Genomic DNA, 20,991 nt, shown 5'->3' on the forward strand with positions numbered 1-20,991 from the left:
ATAGTTTCTATAAAGACATTTTCTGCTTTACTACCCAACTTTTTACTTCACCTGGGTGTGGCTTAAGCTCACATGGAGCACTATAAATATGAAATGCAAGGGTAACAACTTTTTCCAATGAAGTTTTCCTATGTGCCAAATGTTTTGAAGTTACTCTATTTCCATTTTCTGTTTAAGGAATAAACAGAGGCTTTGGAAATTTGATGCTTTGGAAACAAACCATTATGAAAACTTTTCTTATAGTTGATTCACATGTGAACAGCCAGCCCCACAGCAAAAGTAAGACAGCATGATGGCCTAGTCCCATCACTTATTAGCTATGTGATCTTAGATAAGTCTCTGCTGTTTGAGATCTCATCTGTAAAATGAGTGGGTGGATGGAATAATCTCAGGCTCAGTCTGGCTTTTATATTTTGAGTTTATGGTTCAGTTCCATGGTAAATTAAAATAGAGTTGAGGGAATACATTTAAAAAGAATCATTCTTCACATTTTCTTACTAAAAAACTAACATATTAGAGTTTAAGTACACATCGCAAGTAAAAAATATTTTTCATAATATTATTTGGACAGGCAATATATTCCAAAATCCCAAGAATAAGTCAAACTTTTCTGCAACAACTGAGTTTTTAATGCAAAGAAATGTTATCATTCTGAGTGTGACAGGTACACAGGTAACATTATTATTCTCTTAGTTTTCTACATGCTAAAATATTCCATAATTAAGAATTTAAAACTTTACGGTGTTAACCTTTCTCAGGGCTGACTCGAGGACCTGAAGACCTAATGATGTCTTGAGGTTTTGTGTCTCAATGTGCCTCATTTCTTTCATAATTTACTCTCATTTCCCCACCCACCTTCTCCATAGTTCCCAGTATTTAAGGGAAGGTTTTCAAGAAAACTGTTAATAAATGAGTGTATCTCTATTAAAAATTCCTTTATTTTGCATGGAGATAAAATATTGTATCAATTTAATATACCAACTTGTCTTATTTAGGGCCAAATCAAAGTAGCAGGGCTACATGAAGAGTCTGCAAATAGATATGAAAAACCTACTGGGATCCTCTTAATGCTTTATCAAGGTTCTGCTGTTCTCGGCCAGTTTAATTTTCAGCATGATAGCCCATAGCCTGCTGTATCTTAGAGACCTTTTTCTGTCAATTCCAAAGGCCATCAAGTGTCCTCAAGGCCAAGGTGATACATCAGCTACTGTATTAAATAAAGATATATGAAAAAGAACTGGGCCTCAATTTCCATTTGAAAGATTAAATTTCACTGGAAGTTACAAACATAATTTGTGGCACCATCTGCCATGGTGATAGTATTTTTCAATACAGAGCAATCTAATGGGCCTACATTGTAAATAAATAAAGATGGAAGAGTAGGCTGATAGCAGAATGGACATGGACTAAGACAGTAGCAGTGACTATGTTGGGTAGGGTTGGGAAGAAGACAGAATCAAGACATTTGGGAGGATATATTTCTAGGGATAATAGCAAGGAGCCTGGGCTCCTTGTAGATGAAGTAAAAGGAACTGTGATTTTAGAGGCAGTACTACATAGTACCAGACAAGCCTAGGTTCAAGCCCTATGTCTGCAATGTACAAACTATGTAGGCTTGCGCAAGCTAGTTACCCTCCTTAAGCCTCAAATTTCTTCACATGCAAAGGGGAATAATACCACATATTTCCCAGGGTTGTTAAAAGAAACAACAGGAGATTATGTATAAAATACTAAGCACAGGGTCTGGCACATAAATGCCTAATAAAGGTAGTTGTTTTCATTTGCTAGTATGTAGAAACCATCAGAGCAATTCGGCCTGTATCAGGACCTGCCCACCAAACTCTGAAAGTAGTTTTAACTGAAACTCCATACAAAATTCCCCAGGAAGGGGAATTATGACTTGGAATATTTTAAAATATGCTAACTTGTCTAGCCACCATTAGCTGATGTGATTGGGGATAGAATTGTGAAGAAAAAAAGAAAATTTAAGATGTGATTAGACTGTAAGAGAAGCTTAGCAGAACCAGGCTCAAAGGCTCTGGGTGAAATCAGAGGAAACTACAACTTAGGGAATTTTTGTGTATACTGAGTTATCTCATTTAAACAAATATATTGAGGACTTCCTATGTGCCAATACTATATTAGGTGATGCAAAGGTCACATAGATGGTAAATACTGATAAGTTGATTCTAAAATTTATATGAGAATACAAATGGCCAAGAATAACCAAGGTAATACTGAAGAATAACAACAAAGCTAGAGGGCTTACTATCAGAGTTCAAGATTTGACAAAGACCTATACATATATGGTCATGTAATTTATGACAAAGAAAACAATGCAGTATAGTGGGAAATACATGTTTTAATAAATGGTGCTAGGTCAACCGAATATCACATTTTTTTAAAAAAGCACTCTCACCTCTACCTAACACAACACACAAAAATCAAATGGAGTGCAGATCTAAACGTTAAAGGTAAAAAACGATAAAAATTTTAGAAAAAAAAACATAAGAGTATATCTTCATGACACTGGAGTAGGCATAGATTTCTTAGGTAGAACTATGTGAGGCAAAGATTGATAAATTGGACTATATTAAAATTAAGAACCTCTGTTCATCAATAGACATCATTTTAAAAGTGCAAAGGCAAGTCACAGAGTAGGAGAAAATATTCGTAACACATGTATCAAAGGACTTATATCCAGAATTCATAAAGAACTCCTACAAATCATTAGGAAAAATATATAAAACACAATAGAAAAATGGGCAAAAGACTTGAACAGGCACTTCACATCTAAGTGGTCAATCAACATATAAAGAAACGCTCAATTTTAAGTGTTAAGGGAAAGTTAAATTTAAAAACACGTGACAACAATGTGAATATACTTAACACTATTGAACTGTACACTTTAAAAATGGTTAAGATAGTAAATTTTATATAAATTTTTATATTTTTATAATATAAAAATATATTTTAAATATATAAAAATATAAATATATATTATATAAATATATAAATATATTATATAAATATATTATAAATATATAAAAATATATTATAAATATATATTTTATATTTTTATATTTATATAAATATAAATTTTTTATATAAATTTTTTTTACCACAATTAAGAAAAAATACAAAAACCCACAATGGGATACTGCTACACACCACCAGAATGCTTCAATGAAAAAGCCAGACAACAAGTGTTGTGTAGTGAGGAAAAGGAACAATGGAACTCTCATTAACTGCTGGAAAGAGTATAAATGGGTACCACTGTCAGGACATTCTAATTCCCCTCCTAGTTACATACACAATAGAATATATGTATTCATTGTAAATATATACCGAAAAAATTTTGTAGTTATCAAAATCTGAAAGCAACCCAAATGTTCATCTACAGTAAAGTGGATACATAAATTTGGTATATTTACATAATGAAATACTACACATCATTGAGAATAAACAAATTACAGGTATATGCAATAATATGACTTTCAAAAAACTATGTTGAGTGAAATAAGTCAAACAGTACAGAATGTATACTGTATGATTCCATTTACACAAAGTTCAAAACCAGGCAAAACTAACACATGTTGTTAGCAGAGAGAATAACGGCTACCCTTGGGAGGGGAATGACAAAGAGGGCAGGAGTGGGTTTCTGGTCAGGTTCTTTTCCTTTCCTTTGCTTAAAAAAAAAAAAAATCTTGCTGGTGGTTACTCAGATGTGTTGTTCACTTTGTGAAAATTCACTGAGCCAAACTCAGGGTCTCCCAAATACTGTATTAGGAACACATTATTATATTCATAAAAAGAGAAATAAGGGTGAATAAAGTCCTGTTTGGTTACAGATAGATAGTCCTAACCCTTATTTTCTGATATAAATGAAACAGGGAGTTCTATAAAAAAGATTTAAATTTTGCCATGGCATAGCCTTAGCCTCTATCTTCGCTTACAACCCTTTGGCCACATACAGATAACTGTTCCCATATGCCACTACTCTGAACAAGGTTAGAGCTCCCTCTAGCACTTTTAACTAAGGAAACATCACAGGGCTTTACAGAGCTGACACAGTTTGGTGCTGCCCACGGTTAAATGCAATATGGTGATTTTTATTTCTAATTTGCTTTAATTGTTGCTATGATATGAATAATTAATAGGCTGCCTAAGCCAGTTTTGTGAAGTTCACAATACAGAAAGCCAGGAGAGAAATATCTACTTAGAAAGGAGGCTTAAAAATGGTTATAACTGCTATAATATTGGAGAATTCGGAACATTTATTCATGATTTGTGGCAACATTATGTCTCACCAACAAAGAAGCATGCTACCAAGCACTTCCTACTAAAAATTCTTCTGATCTTCATCAATTTTTCTCTTCATGGCTTCATACCTATATACTGTACCTATAGTACCACACAAGAGCGAAGTAGGTCAGTGTTAGGAGAACCTTGCTCTTCCGTGGAGGAGAAGAGGAAGGTTTGGCTGTAACACTTAACCTAGTTCCATCCATTCTAAAACAAGTATTTATTAGCATTAAATAACCCCCTGGACAATAGCGACCTATTCAAATTAGCCTGTATTCTTCGCCCATGCTTGTAAACTCCCTTCTCCACTGACACCTTAATCAATGGAAATTATGTTATCAGTGCTTCCACTCAGCAACGTCTGTTTCACATTTGGATATGCCAGAAAGTATAATTTAGTTATAATGTTGTAATCCTACACATTTCAGGCAGCATTTGAGCAGTCTCTAAAAGTTCAATGATTATAATACACACTATCTGAGAATGCAGCCAGAAATAAAAGGGGCTTCGTTTTTCATTGTTGGGTTTCAAATCTTCCCCTCTCTGAAAGAAACACTGCTTTTCAACACTCTTGTTAAAATACAAATATAAAGCCAGCTAATTAATAAGTCCCTTGAATCAAGGAGAATGAAAAAGAAGAGAATATAAAGAACCACCTTAAAAAATAAATTCATTTTAGCTAAGACTATTATGTGTTCTTCATTATTCTGCATTCTAAAGAAACATTTTTTGAACTATTATAAGGAACAAACATTTCCTATCAACCTTTTCTTAGCATATAGATCCCTCAAAAAGTGTGTCCACAATTATAGGAAACTTTAACAATTTCCGAGGGAAATTTTTTTTTTTAGCATTCTAAATGGAGATTAATACAAGTCAGGATGACTTCCTCTCTCATGTTCTGGTTACACACAAGCACCACTCTGCCAAAGACAGTACGGCATGGACATTAGTACTGGATCGTTCCTGCACATACCACAAAGCCATAATGTCAAGTTACCAATTAGTTTGGTTTTGCATTAGGTCTGCTGGTCACATTAACACAGCCACATTCATTCCAAGGGCAGCTCAAACTAGGGGTGAAATATTATCTGAAAACAATTATTCATTAAGCTACTGAGAGCTTCAATCATTTGTGTTTTTCCTGAGACAGGATCCACTACTTGCTTCTCTTTTAATTCACCTAGTATCTGCTGGGAGCCATATATCATGAACTAGAACAAGAATGACAGATCTAAATTAACACAACAGAAAAGCTATTCGATGCTGCTTCTTGGTTTCTCCACTTCACTCTCTTTTGTGGCATCCAAAGGCTTCAGAATCCTGGCATTAATTAAGCAACAGTTTTGTTACACACAATCAGAGCCTGAAAAGAAAAGCCTAACAGACAGTAAGAGGAGATTACAAGGTTCAATTAACAGTTTTACTTTTTTGTGGTTGCTAATTGAGGTATTTTTAATTTTTATCATCTCATATAGAATGCTGAAAAGGAAAATACTATAAGTGTAAGAGGAGAACACAAACCTAAAATGTATTACTGTATCATGATTTTATATAACCAATTTGCATACTTCTGTGTTTTCCAAATCATGGCTATTTGTTAATAAATTATTAACACTTAATAGGCACCATAGAGAACTTTTTAGATAATCCCCTCACATTTGCTACATCTGCCCTAATTTCTATGTACTAAAATTCACAAAACACAATGATTGAAAGCACATGGCCATGGGGTCAGACAGTCTGGGTTCAAATTCTAGTTCTGCAACATACCTTGGGCAAATTGCTTGATATCTCTGAGTTCTGGTTAATCTATATATAAAATGGGGTTGTATGCTTAAATGAGATTGTTGTGGGGATTTAAGTGAGAATGTATATAAAACCCTTAACCCTTAGTGTCTGGCACATTGTAAACATTCAATAAATAATGGTGCACAAATGCTGTAAAATTTGATGACACAATCTCTGGATTTTAATACTTTAAATAATATATATCAGACTCAACAAATATAATTTGAGAATCTACCTTCTGCAAGTGAAAATCAGTCCTATTCAGACTCTACAATGAAGGCAATTTACTTTTGCATATAATTTGCCCTTTATAGGTAACTTTTACCACACATTTTCAATTGAGGGAGAAAACAGGGAGTAAAAAATAGTCTAAATCTCAAAATTTGAAGTTTCAAGAGCACTAAATAATAGCATTAAATGGAAACCAACAGCAACCTAAACAGCTGAGTAAAAAATTAGTTATATAAGCAAACTATTATATATAGAATTGGATAAACAACAAGGTCCTACTGTATAGCACAGGGAACTGTATTCAATATCTTGTGATAAACCATAATGGAAAAGAATATGAAAAAGAATGTATATTTATGTATAACTGAAACACTTTGCTATACAGCAGAAATTAACACAAAATAGTAAATCAACTATACTTCAATAAATTAAAAAAAATAAGTTATATAAAACTCTCACTTAGAATCTACTCTTATTGCATGTTCTCATGTTATAATGTTGAGATAGTGGCTCCTACAGTGTCCCAGGCTAGAAGTATTCAAGTTTACATTACTCAGTACTCAAACCTTTGAAAAGCATCCCATATCCTTTTATCACTGCAAATGGAATCTACTATAATCTATAATGTGATGTCTACACCTATTCCCTATCAAAATGTAAAATATAAAAAGTAGTTGTATTTCTTGGACTTATATTCAGAACCCACCTCTTCTCCTTAAGTATTACCTAGAGGAAAAAAAGAAAACTCCTTCAACCGATCAATTTTAAAGTCAAAAATGACATTATACTAATCCTACCCCCTTCCCCCCAAAAAAACCCCAAACCAAAACAAAACCCCACACATATTAAGATTCAAGGAAACTGATTTTAAGTCTCCTAATTAAACCATCAGGTTTTAAGTACTCCAATTACAAGAATAAGAAAAAATACACAAACTGGAAATGAACCTCACACATAGATGTAAATAAAGCCACTCTTTAGGTTGCCCATTAATCCACAAGTGGCATATTCATCTTATTTACAGTATTATACCCCCTGCCATGATATTCCATTACAGAGTCACGCTACACACTCCACAGTTAACACTGTAGGAACCATCTCTTTTTAAACATGGTTTTCTCTCTGTATTTCCCTTTAGGCTTGCTCCAAAGTTTTTTGTTTTTTTAATCTTTATAATTAAATTTCTTATGCTATTAGATATTCCAAGAAAATGTGGCTAAAGTTAAAGAAGTGGTGTCTGAGGTATAAAGCATAATTAAATTTATGGTCATTCTTCTAGAAATACTTAAAATTTTCTGTTTGTCGTGGTCTTAGTGCTCCACGTGACCAAGTGCTTCTTACATATATTTATATGTCAACTGTAACTATCAAAAATTTCTATTCTTTCCATTAGCGAATATCCAGGGAGATTTTACACACACACACACACACCACAGAATAATATTTATGTTTATTTGCTTTTTGTTTTCATTTGCTTTTGATCAACCTGTTTCTTAATTACTCACTCCTGTCCCAATCCTCCTCTTTCCTGTCTGAAACAGGGGATTCAAGGTCCATCTATTAATTCTGATACCCTCATCATGTCTTTACAATCACCAAACTATCTAAAAGCATGCATACTTACAAAAAATATTTACTAAAGTGTAATCAGACAGAGCCTGCGCTTTGAAGCCCTAAGGGACATTTTTTTGTTTTAACTGATAAAACTAATTACCAAGTTTAACCAGGAAAAATAAATTTTTGGTATAAAAGGACTGCCAATATATGCTTACACTGTAAATCCTGATACAGCAATTCAAATGAGATTTGTATTCCAAAACAATTTCTAAAACAATTACTAAGGTAAGGTTACCACCTTGAACGAATTGTACTGGACTCACACTAAGGTGTTACCATACTCATACTAAGGTGTTACCATACTCATAATAAGTCCAATGACATGAGGTCATCTTCAATCCTTTAAAGATCTATGTTTACAAGGTAGGTGATTATTATTGAGTAAGCATTTAAAATTGCATAGAATTATTGACTAGGTAACCCAGAGTATTTAACGCAGTTAGTTAAATTTTCTGGAAACAGTCTTGCCACAGTTCAGGCAGAACAAGATATTTTACAAGCAGTAAGGGGTGGGGGGATGGGGAGATGAAGAAATAATATTTGCTAGATGTCAAATGTTCTATATAAATCAAATGTTGAAAAGCTATAGGTGCTTTGTAGTGTGAGGCCAAGTATAACAGAAGAGATACACAGGGCCTCCAAATACTACTTAAAAATCAACCCGTATGCAGTAGAGCAAGGACTCTGAAGTCAGAGAGATGACTCCAAACTCTATAGTTTAGATATGTGAAAAGTTTTAATTTCTCTAAGCTTCAGGTTCCTTATCTGTAAAATAGGGATAGTATCATCCATCTCATCAGGTTGAAACAGACAACATAGCTATCACAAAAGTGCCTAAACACAGGGGCTTAATAAATATTAACATATTCTCTCTCTCCCCCTCAAACTTTTGAGTAGTACAAAAGTAAAAATAAATATCTTCCATCCTGAAGTTACAAGAGAAAGAAAATGGACCTTTAAAAATTCCTTGTATAGGAATATACCCCAAACTAATAAATGAGGAGGATGAGGAACTTAGAAAAGATTATCACATCCTCAGAGATAAAACTGGTTCCATACATAAGAACTTTAAATAAGGGTGTGTTAGGTGAGATCCAAAGGACTAGACGAATGAAAATTTCTCTAAAGTGAACCCTACTGATGAGATTTTGGATTAGTAGAATTTAAGGTGACTTGGCAACTCTAGCTCTGTTAGGAAATTAAAAGGGAGTTTCTTGGTCCTTCAGCCAGTTAGACATTTCTGTTATTACTATTATAAACAAACAAAAAAGATGCCCTCAAAAAAAGAAACATCTATTTTAACACTCATCTTAAGAAACAAATCTTACTGGAAAAGAGCTCTAACAACAAGAACAAATATTGGCAAGATAATTAAGTCAGATGGAATTCCAGAATCATAGGAAAATGGAAAAACACAATTTTATTTTTGTAGAAACTTGGTATAGAGAACATTTAAATTCATAGCTCATTTGCCTTACAAGAAGCTGAACTCACGACACAAGAATAACATTTTACATGTATGAATCCTGAGCTCATGGGTACTGAAAGGTTCAAAAGGAAAGCTCAGGTTTCACAAGCTTTGTAAGTGATCTATTTATACCATATGACTAAGAACATACTTATTTATGGAGAGCTTATGAGCCCAGGCTTCTGGAACTGTCACTAAGAGAGAAGAGAACGAAAAGCCACAAAAATCCATAAAAGCAGTAAGACTAAAGATCTCTTCCAGATTAAGAAATGCAGAAAAGTTATCACGCAAAATTCTAACAAGTGGGCTTTAAAATACTAACATGCACAGTAGCACCATTCTCTTATAGAGTGTAGGGGGGAAGTCCTAGAGACTATTTAGTATTAAGTCACTGATCTTAAAATACTGATACATTTAAGTCTTAATGAATATTTTCAGGAAAAGCTATTAGTCAAAAAACAAAACAAAACAAAAAATCAGGTTTCTGACAGAATTGCTAGAGCTATACTAAATATTTTTAGAGGGGAAAGGAAGGTAGGGAGATAGGTACTAGGAGGAAGTGAAGAGCCTTTGTTCTGTGAGTTCTGCAAAGAAGTAGAATATCAGGGACTTATATTCTGCAAATACAGTAGCTTAGGGCTGCAATAAAGAATTTCTGTTAGTTATATATATTATTTTAAAAGTCCTATTAACTATGATGAGAAAAGATTAGCTTACACCTAACCTGAATATTTCATACTATACTTTAGGCTCTTTCCTGTTAATTCTATACTCAGATGGGTACCTGATAAACTGGCTTTTATGTATTAATACTTTAAATAAGTGCCTAAGACAATTGACTGTTAATATTAAGAAAACAAATTTATTTTATATGTCTTTGGAAAATATCTGGATTCATCTACATAGCCTATATTACTTGCTTTTACAGTAAGCCACTAAACTTAAGATATAAACTCTAAAATACTGCAAATCCTGGTGGTCTCATATACCTTCCCATAGTCAAAGCCTGTCAAAGGTGGCCAAGAAAACAGGCACTGATTTGGTGGAGAAAATTTGGCTCATTGATGTCTTCCACAGCCTAATACCATATTTTCCAATATTTCAGGGATGATTAACATGGTTACAATTTTAGTATAACTGAGCTTTAAGTGGATGAACCAGCCCTTAGTCTCAGCTACTGCATAGATTTTCCCCCCTCTTCCTCCTATAAACACCATTCATTGATAGTCAATTCTCAATTATATAAACTGAAATAGCACAGTCCCCCACATACAGAAGTCAATGACATACAGAAAAAAAACCAAATAGTGAATTTCCTAATAAACAGAATCAGGAAAGGAACAGAACTTAAATATGCCATAGCTTACTGCCTGCATTAGGGTCCTCTTTTGAATAATTCAAAGTGACAGAAGTCCTCCAAACCAGAAAACTCGCATGCTACTTGCAAGGAAAACTCTATATTGGAGGGGTGGGGTGGTAGGAGGCTGAGAAGGCAGACCTTTTAAAATTTTAATTTCTCTGGTTACCTGATTTTTAAAAAATCAAAGGTTAAAACCCAGAGTGCAATGCCAAAGAAACTGTAAAGTTCTAAATGACCCTTGATAGAATTACCGTCTACAGATCATTAATACATCAGCCATATTTGTGACAATGCTTTGGAAAGTAGGTAGTATTTCTTTCTTTCAACTGAAGTAAAATTGGCATATAACACTATATTAGTTTCAAGTGTATAGGCAGTACTTCTTAAAGTCTGTAAACCAGCTCTAGAGTGGAAACAAAATGCCTGTATACAGCAACAAAGTATGATGTGAAACCCAAAGATTTTTCTTTTTCATTCCCCTTTAAGGAACTGTGCCTGGCATTGTGCAGCTGTGGTGTTGCCTTCATCACTCCCAACATTTCCAGTCTTGCTAATTAAAAGGTTGATCACAGAACAATGCTCTTCTCATTAATTTCAGTGTTCCGATTGGGCAGGATCCCTGCTTACCCCACCTGATCTTTTCACACAGCTGAAGTTAATGTGACAGGAGCCCGAAGATGGATTACCTGCTACCATATTGCCCATCGCCTCCAATCAGGAGCTATCTGTGTAAACTGATTGTTCTAATTTGCTCTCATTATTTTTACAATATCAGGAGAAAATAACGCACACAGCTCACTGTCAAAGCCATGAAAATCAGCCATTAGTTAAACCCAGACACTGAGTGGCTTTATTAGAGGCACTGCAGTTTATTGATGTAGCTCCAGTCAAACAAGGCAGCATTTGCTTCAGTAGAAGGAAATGTTTATACTGAAAGTAAATATTTATTGTAATAATACCCACAGCAACACGGTATCTTGAAGAATCCTGTCCTTATTTTATAAGCTTGGTTTTGACACAAATTAACAACAATGAACAGTTGGGTTGGCATAAGTAGATAACATTTAATACACACACAGTAGCATGAAAATCTGTCTATTAACTCAAATATGTGAGCACTCTTCACCTCCTATACCCTATATAATAAGAAACTCTATTCTGTGACTACAAATGCTAATCAATCAATAAATAGTGGAGGTTCTATTTTGCACAACACAACAACAAATATTTTTCTAAAGCAGCAATTTTATGACTTAGGAATCAAAATGGTTTCTATAATGATTATATAGGTATAGGTTTAAATAATAAAAACTGTAGCCTTTTTTTTTTTTTTTTGGCGGTACGTGGGCCTCTCACTGTTGTGGCCTCTCCCGTTGTGGAGCACAGGCTCCGGACGCGCAGGCTCAGCGGCCATGGCTCACGGACCCAGCCACTCCGCGGCATGTGGGATCTTCCCAGACCGGGGCACAAACCCGTGTCCCCTGCGTCGGCAGGTGGACTCTCAACCACTGCGCCACCAGGGAAGCCCCAAAACTGTATTCTTATACAATGTAAGTGATCAACAAGAAGGATTATTAATCCTAGTATCACAGAAATTCACAATATATTTCAGAATTGGAAAATAAGAAGCATAGTAAAGCCAGCTAAGCAAACAACAATCTGGGTTTTAAACCCTTCAGTAAGAGACGGTTTCTTAAAGCAGAAGACAGAATTCTACACAAAGGTTTGATAGTCAATGAGATAATATCTTTAAAAGATTTGTCCTGGGCACAAAGAAAATATATTTTCCTGTTGTAAAGAAAATGCTAAACTCTAGAAGAAAATATATGTTAATTTGGCATTTCTAGGCTTGCCTAGCTGAGAACATTTTGTAAAAATGTTAGCTAAATGCTGCCTGAACAGCATTTTGGGGGGCTGGAGAAGGAGGGTATAAATAATGGAAACTGATGCCTTTTAAATAAAGGAATTTAATCCACACATTCTACCCCCATTCCCCTTTTTAGTATTAGAAGGAAACATGGCTTCCTCCTGTTTTCTTTCTATACTAAGATTCCTAGGTAATGTGAAGGCAAGAGTATGCCCTTCTTGCTGCTCCCCCTTTAATGACCACTTTTCTTTTTCTAAGAAACGTGTGCCACGCTTTTCTCCTTAAAATTCCTGCACTAAAGACTGCACCATACTGCACTCCGCAAAACGTGCTGATGGCGCCAATTACAAGCCCCCAGCCTAACGCTCCAGCCCCCACCATTCGGGCAGATTTATGCGGACTCTTGCCGACGTTATTACAAGTCAGAGTTTATTGGGAAATTGTTACATTATGCGGAGTGTCTAACAAATTGCTTATGCTGCTATAATTGGATTACAACAGCCGCTTGCTCCCACCGGTAAGATTAGGCAAGTAGGACTCCTGCCGATCTCTGAGCGTTAGCAGTAATTTTATTTGCCTTGCCTCTCTCTTTCCTAACAACATGCCTCTCTCCCTGCCAGCTGTCTGCTGAAAAGGCACAGGCTTGTTCCTTGGCCCTAACAATGCAATTACAGCCCCGCAGATCGCACTGTTTGTGCATTAAGTACAGAGCCAAAACGAGGCGAATTGATCGTTTGACTTTTGGAGAAGCCATGTGATCTCTTGGTGCGGGTTATCCGACATGCATCAGCAGGCAATACTGCAGTCAGTTCTTCATGAAAAACTTTCTTCCTTCATCCTACTCTCTCCCAACCTTTCCTTTTTCACTGAGGGAGACAATGACTGGGCTCATCTCATGCTAATCTAGATCAACCCACAAAGACAAACTCAATCTTATTAGCTCCCTGGCTAGATAGAAATGTGAATAGGTTCTAGCATCTTGAAGCACCTCAGTTAGATATATCAGTGGTTCACAACAGTTGAACCACTGCTGCTATCTAAAAAAAGGCTCATAAAGAGTTCACTGAAGGGAAAAAGTTTACAGAAACACCGTAGTTCAAAAGAACTACAGAAAGTTTTAGGTTTTGGCAAATAAAACTGCCTCGGAAAGTCTTTGTTATAAGCTCTGTCTATTCAAGGAGCCATCAAGAAATCAGCACCGAACCTGTGTCCTGCCTTTCTCCACAGATCTGCTCTGCTGGAAGATGCTGGCGGCCAATGTGCAGAATCAATGCCTCTGACTTCAGACTTAAAAACAGTCAGTCTGATCCCCATTCAGGGCAAAAGTTTAACATATTTTGTTAACAGCTTTCAGTTTCGTGTTTCTTTTTCTTGTATGTTTAACAATGAGAGCAGTAGCAAGGAGACTGTTCAAGTATTTACTGTGAATCTAGACTATAATTCATGAAGATTCTCACTGGGGTCCTAACTTTTTTTTTTTAATTAACTTTGCTGAAATGGTTGAAAATGACTTTGAATTTTACCAATTTTAATACAGACCAGGATTCCTATTTACACTTTCCCCTCCAGTGGCATATGCTACTTAGGGTTCCTGAAGCTGATTACACAACAAATGTGCAGTCAATCTGCTGATCCATTTTGGTGCCCCATGTTTGTATTCTTAAATATCATGCACATCTAGAAGGTTATGTATTCTCATATCCTTAATCTGACAAACACACAAACTGTTGTCTATAATGAGGATTCTTGATTCTATTATTACTTCAAAGTGAGCTTGGAAAAGTCACTGTACTAGTATTTCTCAGAACCTCTCTGTAACCCCCATTAACATTCACTAATTAATATAAATATTTAAAGATGGAAGAAAAAACATTACTTCTGAAGTTAATTCCTGCCTCTTTAATACAGCAATAAGCCTAATGTATAAAACATTATACTTCAGTTTTTCCAACCACATCAGCCTCAATGATATGGTTAAATCTTAATATATTCTCCACAAAGCTATTCTTTAGACCCAACAGTGAAGCTTGTGTGCAGAATGGACCATCTGACATGCTACTTGTGGAACAGTATATTAAAGAAGTCTGTTAACACGTAGTTTAAAACTCAAAAGAAACTCTGAACAGCTGAAATGCCTTATAAATAGCACAGACCCAGAGGAAGTGCAAACGTCTGCATTGTGAATTGTAGATCTTAATTACCGACAATGGCTGGTACAGCAAGTAGCACAGGAAAAAAGTGAAACAGTTGCACTGTTCATGGTTGGCAATAATTCTTCAGGAAAATATTTACTATCAATCAGTTATGAGAAAGGGGACTCTGTGCTCGTAAAACAGCACGTTGCTTCTCATACCAGGACCATTTTGCTTCAGCATAATCTGAATTTAAACAGCTTGTTTCCTGCGGATATAATTTTGGAAATAAATAAAACAAGTCTTCTATCAAAATCTGGAGTGAGTGGAAAGGAACATCACATTTTTCTGTCTCAGTTGCAAAAAGATTATTAGTCTAAAGTAAAAAACAATAACAACAAACAACAACAACTACAATACAGAACACATCTACAAAGGACTATGGAAGGGGTTTATTTTCTAAATATAAAGAGGCAGAACTTCTCCGACCTAGGCAGGAATCCAGGCAGATGTGTTCAAAAACAACTCAGTTTTAACTGTATGTGTATGTGTGTGTGTAAGGGTAAATTAGGGAAAATCCTGAAAACAAAAATTTTCAATAATACTTGAAGTCAATAAAAATATAACAAAAATTAATGCTCTTTATTTTTCCAGTAAGCTTTCTTTACCAATTAAAAAACATCATGAAGGTTGACAATTAGGTACAACATGATTATTGATTTTAAAGATTAAGTTGGAGGTCAATAATGACTGTCCATTTAAAGCTACAATAAACACAGAGCTTATCATGTTCCAAACACAAACCTCATGAACTACAGGGCTATAATTAGTAAGAAGGAAGGCTTTGGAAGAAATGAAAAACATCTCAATGCCTCCAAATATTACTTGGATTAAGTTATACTATAAAATGACCCTTCCTCCATTTTTATTTTAAAATATTTTCTTAAGACTCATTCTTCAAGTCAGAGATTCAGAAGATTATTAACCGAGGGTGGCTGTAGTTTGCCTTACAACTTTGTCTTCTTGTATTCTAAAGAGGACTAAGGGTCTCTTTTCATACACCTATTATAAAACATTTATTTTAAGATATCTCTGGCAAAGAAGTCACATACAATATATTATAGGGGTCCAAACATAACAGGATTGCTGTTTTTAAAGGGACTAACTGGTATTAATGTCTTATATAAACAGTTTTCAATAATAAGGTCTTAGACTTTAATTACCATCTCTACCCAAACCAAAGTCACACCTATCAGAATTAGTTGTTTTGAACTAGAGGACCAAAATGGTTGATATCACCATATTATAGCGGCTCTCCATGGAGGTGGACATTCAAGGCCACTTTGGAGCACAATCTGAATCAACAACACATACTTGTACCAAGTTAAAAACCAATGCAGCCATATCAAGTATAGTAGGTGAAACTATCCAGTTAAGGGCTAAAGGTGAAGAGCATGAAATAGGGACAAGCTTACAGACCTACAAAAATAATGGCAAGTCATTACTTTTCAAAGGGCAAGCAATAAATGAGGCCAGTAGAAGCAGCACAGAATCATGAGATACACATAACATATGTAAATAAAAAAGGGAAAATTCTTCCTATTCCTATGTTATTGGCACTTCACTGGAGACTGTTGCAAGAAAGAGAATTTTCAGCTACATGTTTTTATTTGCCATTGACCAACTGATTATTTGGCTCAGATCTGAAGCAATGAACCAGAAGATGAAGATGGGCCAACAAAAGGAATCAGAAAGTTAGGTGGGTTCCTAAACTAGGAAATGATAGAAATCATTATTAAATTAGGGTGTTTAAGGAGATGATGAAAGGATATAGGTGGCAGAATAATGCTAAAATAAGCAAGAATGGGATGAGAGGGTCACCATTTGAGAGCAACGGAAACAGCAGCAATGAGCAAATTTATTTCCTCACTCAAGAGCATAGAAGAAATTATACCATTGTGCCAGATGCCACAAGATTTCTAACCATGCACCGCTAAAGTAGAAGGTAGAGGAAAATATAAAACCATCATACAGACATACACCAACATAGCTATGTAGCTTAGAAATCCTGGCTTACAAAGTATTGAGAAACAAAAGGAACAGATGCTCACTTGGCCAGCTCTCAATGTAACTCATTAAAATCGTCACCCTGTCCTTGGATCGGTGCTCATGCTAAGATTTTACCTTGTTTAGCCAGAAGTCACCCACTTGTGATGAAACTGAGAACAGCATGGCCAAAAAGGAAAAAGATTATTTTCAAAGGCCCAAATTATTGGTCTCCTCAATGTACAAATGCTAGATAAAAAGTAGGGTCAATCAGCACTTGGCTAGTTGTGACTGTATGACTGAAAAATAAATACACGTTAATTTATAATATTCATATTTTGCAGTAAATTATTAAGACATTCTAATTTAAGAACTGAACTGATTAACTCTACCTTTTTTCACTATAACTTTTAATAAATTCTGACATTTCTTACATGGATCATTTCCAATGGTTCTATTTTGTATGATATATTTTCAGTTGATAAAGTATGTCCTTTATCAACTGAAACTACTTCATGTTTTAAGAAATAAAACAAAATAAAAAATATTGCTGCTGGGGCTCCCCTGGTGGCGCAGTGGTTGAGAGTCCACCTGCCGATGCAGGGGACACAGGTTCGTGCCCCGGTCCAGGAAGATCCCACATGCCGTGGAGCGGCTGGGCCCATGAGCCATGGCCGCTGAGCCTGCGCGTCCAGAGCCAGTGCTCCGCAACAGGAGAGGCCACAACAGTGAGAGGTCCGCATACCGCAAAAAAAAAAAAAAAAAAAAAAAATTGCTGTTCCTTGATTTTTGTAAACACATGATACCGGCCTGGCTCTAATAATAACAGTAACAGAGACCCTGAGTGTATAGATTAAACAATAGATTAGACAATAGATTAAACTAGTTAAAGTTGGGAATGTTGTAAAAGTGACAAATCCCTGAATAGTTATAAAAGGCAGTAATTTTGCAGATATGCAGAGTAGAAGTCTAGAAACAGAGCCCGTACTGTACTTTTACTTACTCCTGGAATAATTTAAATGGCTGAAATCTAAATTTCGGTCAAAGTTCCTGAGTAATTAGAGATGGAAAACGTGAGGCATAGTTGATACAATTATTAGATTGTAAGATCTCTAATACATAAGATTATTTTTGTATTTAGGCTATAGATATGGCACACATTTATACATAAGAAACAAGAAGCTCCATATGTGTGATTAAACATACTTGTCCAGTTAGATCAAGATCACCAAAAGCGGTATTTTTATCAATAGCCGCTCAATAAATAATAGTGATATAATAATTGGATTTTCTATAGCATATTTCACAATCCTACAATGGTGTACTCTATACTTATACTTATACATTTTAAAACCACCACCAAACTTATGAGAATAACTGTATATTTTTTTATACAAATCTTTTTTTTTGGGCCGCGCCACACAGGATCTTTAGTTCCCCGACCGGGGATCGAACCCGTGTCCCCTGCAGTGGAAGCAAGGAGTCTTAACCACTGGACAGCCAGGGAAGTCCCACACAAATCTTATCTGTAATAATCCATAACTAGTGTCAAGCAACAAATGTGAATTAGACTAAAGTGTGACCAGAACACATAATGAAAAAATTCTGCTGCAACTGAAGAGAAAGAAACTCCAACTTGCAATCTGCTTTGCATAAAATGATGCCTCCTACATTCTTTTTAAAAATCCTATAATAGGAACTTCCCTGGTGGTCCAGCCGTTAAGACTCTGTGCTCCCAATGCAGGGGCCCTGGGTTCAATCCCTGGTTGGGGGACTAGATCCTGCATGCCCAACGAAAGATAAAAAGCTTGTATGGGGCTTCCCTGGTGGTGCAGTGGTCGAGTCTGCCTGCCGATGCAGGGGACACGGGTTCGTGCCCTGGTCCAGGAAGATCCCACATGCTGTGGAGTGGCTAGGCCCGTGAGCCATGGCCGCTGAGCCTGCGCGTCCCGAGCCTGTGCTCCGCAACGGGAGAGGCCACAACAGTGAGAGGCCCGCGTACAGCAAAAAAACAAACAAACAAAAAAAAACAAAACAAAGATCCCACATGCCGCAACTAAGACCCAGCGCAGCCAAATAAATAAAAATAAAATAAATATTTTAAAATCCTATAATAGTCTTTAATAGCAATACTGAGTAAAGATGTCTATAGATAAACCATTATTATCATGTGGTATAATATATATTGATGTGTAATATTACTTACTTTGGCCACACAATTTTCAGTCTTCATAGCAGTGCTTGCTAGACATACTGTCTCTTGATTTAAGCAGAGTCTGGCACAGCTGTTGTAGGTCTGTAAAGAGAATTTTTTGGAAATAGGTTTAAATACTGAAATACTGTCATGTAGTTTTCAAATTCTGCCTTATTTCTCAAAATCAGCACACAAATAGATCCTATGTGTAAATACCAGATTTATGGGAGCTGCGGGACAAGGTAGACAGGGGGAAGTAAAGAAAGTGAGAGCCCAGAAGTGCCACTGATGTGCCCATGAACAAGTATGTGAGCAGCAGTGACTTTACTGTATATACGAAAGGTAGGGGTGTCAGTTATTCAAAAATGGGCAAAGGACTTGAACAGAGATTATCCAAGAAGATATGCAAATGGCTAAAAAGCACATGAAAAGATGCTCAACATGACTAATCATGAGAGGAATGCAAATCAAAACTACCATAAGATACCACCTTACACCCATTAGGATGGTTACTATTAAAAAAACAAAACAAAACCAGAAAACAAGTGTTGGTGAAAATGTGGAGAAATTTGAACCCTTGTGCACTGTTAGTGGGAATGTAAAATGGTACAGCCATTGTGGAAAACAGTACAGTGGCGGTTCCTCAAAAGAATTAAAAATAGAATTACCATATGATCCAGCAATTCCAGTTCTGGGTATATACCCAAAAGAACTGAAAACAGAGTCTTGATGAGATACTTGTACATCCATGTTCATAGCAGCATTATCCACAGTAGCTAAAATGTGGAAGCAACCCAAGTGTCCACTGACGGATGAATGGATAAGCATTCATCTGAATGTGGTATATACATACAGTAGAATGGTATTCAGCCTTAAAAAGGAAAGAAGTTCTAACATATACTGCAACATGGATGAAACCTAAGGACGGTATGCTATGTGAAATAAGCCAGTCACAAAAAGACAAACACTGTATGATTCCACTTAGATAGTCAAAACATAAAATAGAATGGTGGCTGCCAGGGGCTGGGAGAAGTGGGGAATAGGGAGTTACTGTTTAATGAGTACAGAGTTTCAGTTTTACAAGACGTTAAGAGTTATGTGGATAGGACTTCCCTGGCGGCGCAGTGGTTAAGAATCCGCCTGCCAATGTAGGGGACATGGGTTCGAGCCCTGGTCCGGGAAAATCCCACATGCCGTGGAGCAACTAAGCCAGTGCGCCACAACTACTGAGCCTGCGCTCTAGAGCCCGTGAGCCACAACTACTGAAGCCCACGTGCCTAGAGCCTGTGCTTGGCAACAAGAGAAGGCACTGCAATGAGAAGCCCACGCACCACAACAGAGTAGCCGCGGCTCGCGGCAACTAGAGAAAAGCCCGCGCGCAGCAACAAAGACCCAATGCAGCCAAAAATAAAATTAAAAAAATTTTTTTAAAAACAGTTATGCGGATGAACGGTGGTGACTATTACACAACAATGTGAATGTATTTAATATCATGAATTGTATGTTTAAGAATAGTTAAGATGGTAAATGTTATGTTACAGGTATTTTACAATTAAAAAAAAACACTGGTTATAATTTATTGTAATCAAACTTGCCAATATATTAATTAAAATGTTTCCTTTTAGTCTTAAGTTTTTACTGATAGTACATGTAACAGCTCTCAAACAATAGTGCATGTCAGAATCATCTGGGCTTGTTAAAACACAGATCGCTGGGTCCCACCCCCAGAGCTTCTGAGAATCTGCATTTTTAACAAGTCCCCAGCTGATGTTAATGATGCTGGTCTAAGAACACTCTTTGAGAACTATTTTTATAAATATGTGTGTTGAAATTAAAGAGAAAAATCTTAAGATGTGGGCGATCTCTTATAACCAATAATAGGAAAGAATCAAGTTTTTAAAATTCTAGATTTACAGAATAGTTGCAAAGATAGATATGAGTTCCTGTATACCCTTCCCCAGCTTTCCTTTATGTTTTTAA

The 20,991-nt window shown here is 35.9% G+C and overlaps 1 protein-coding gene across 7 annotated transcripts in view; it reads right to left on the minus strand.

Annotated features, from left to right (window-relative positions):
- Positions 1-20,991, minus strand: part of BTRC (beta-transducin repeat containing E3 ubiquitin protein ligase) — a 184,179-nt gene that overhangs the window by 49,988 nt on the left and 113,200 nt on the right. For all 7 annotated transcript variants that reach the window (XM_079900907.1, XM_079900906.1, XM_079900905.1 and 4 more), the window contains one exon: positions 19,024-19,113. In XM_079900907.1, coding sequence (XP_079757033.1) covers positions 19,024-19,113 — 90 coding nt within the window. The remainder of the gene's footprint in view (positions 1-19,023; positions 19,114-20,991) is intronic.

Source organism: Stenella coeruleoalba, assembly GCF_951394435.1.
Source record: "Stenella coeruleoalba genome assembly, chromosome: 16".
Lineage (NCBI taxonomy): Eukaryota > Metazoa > Chordata > Mammalia > Artiodactyla > Delphinidae > Stenella > Stenella coeruleoalba.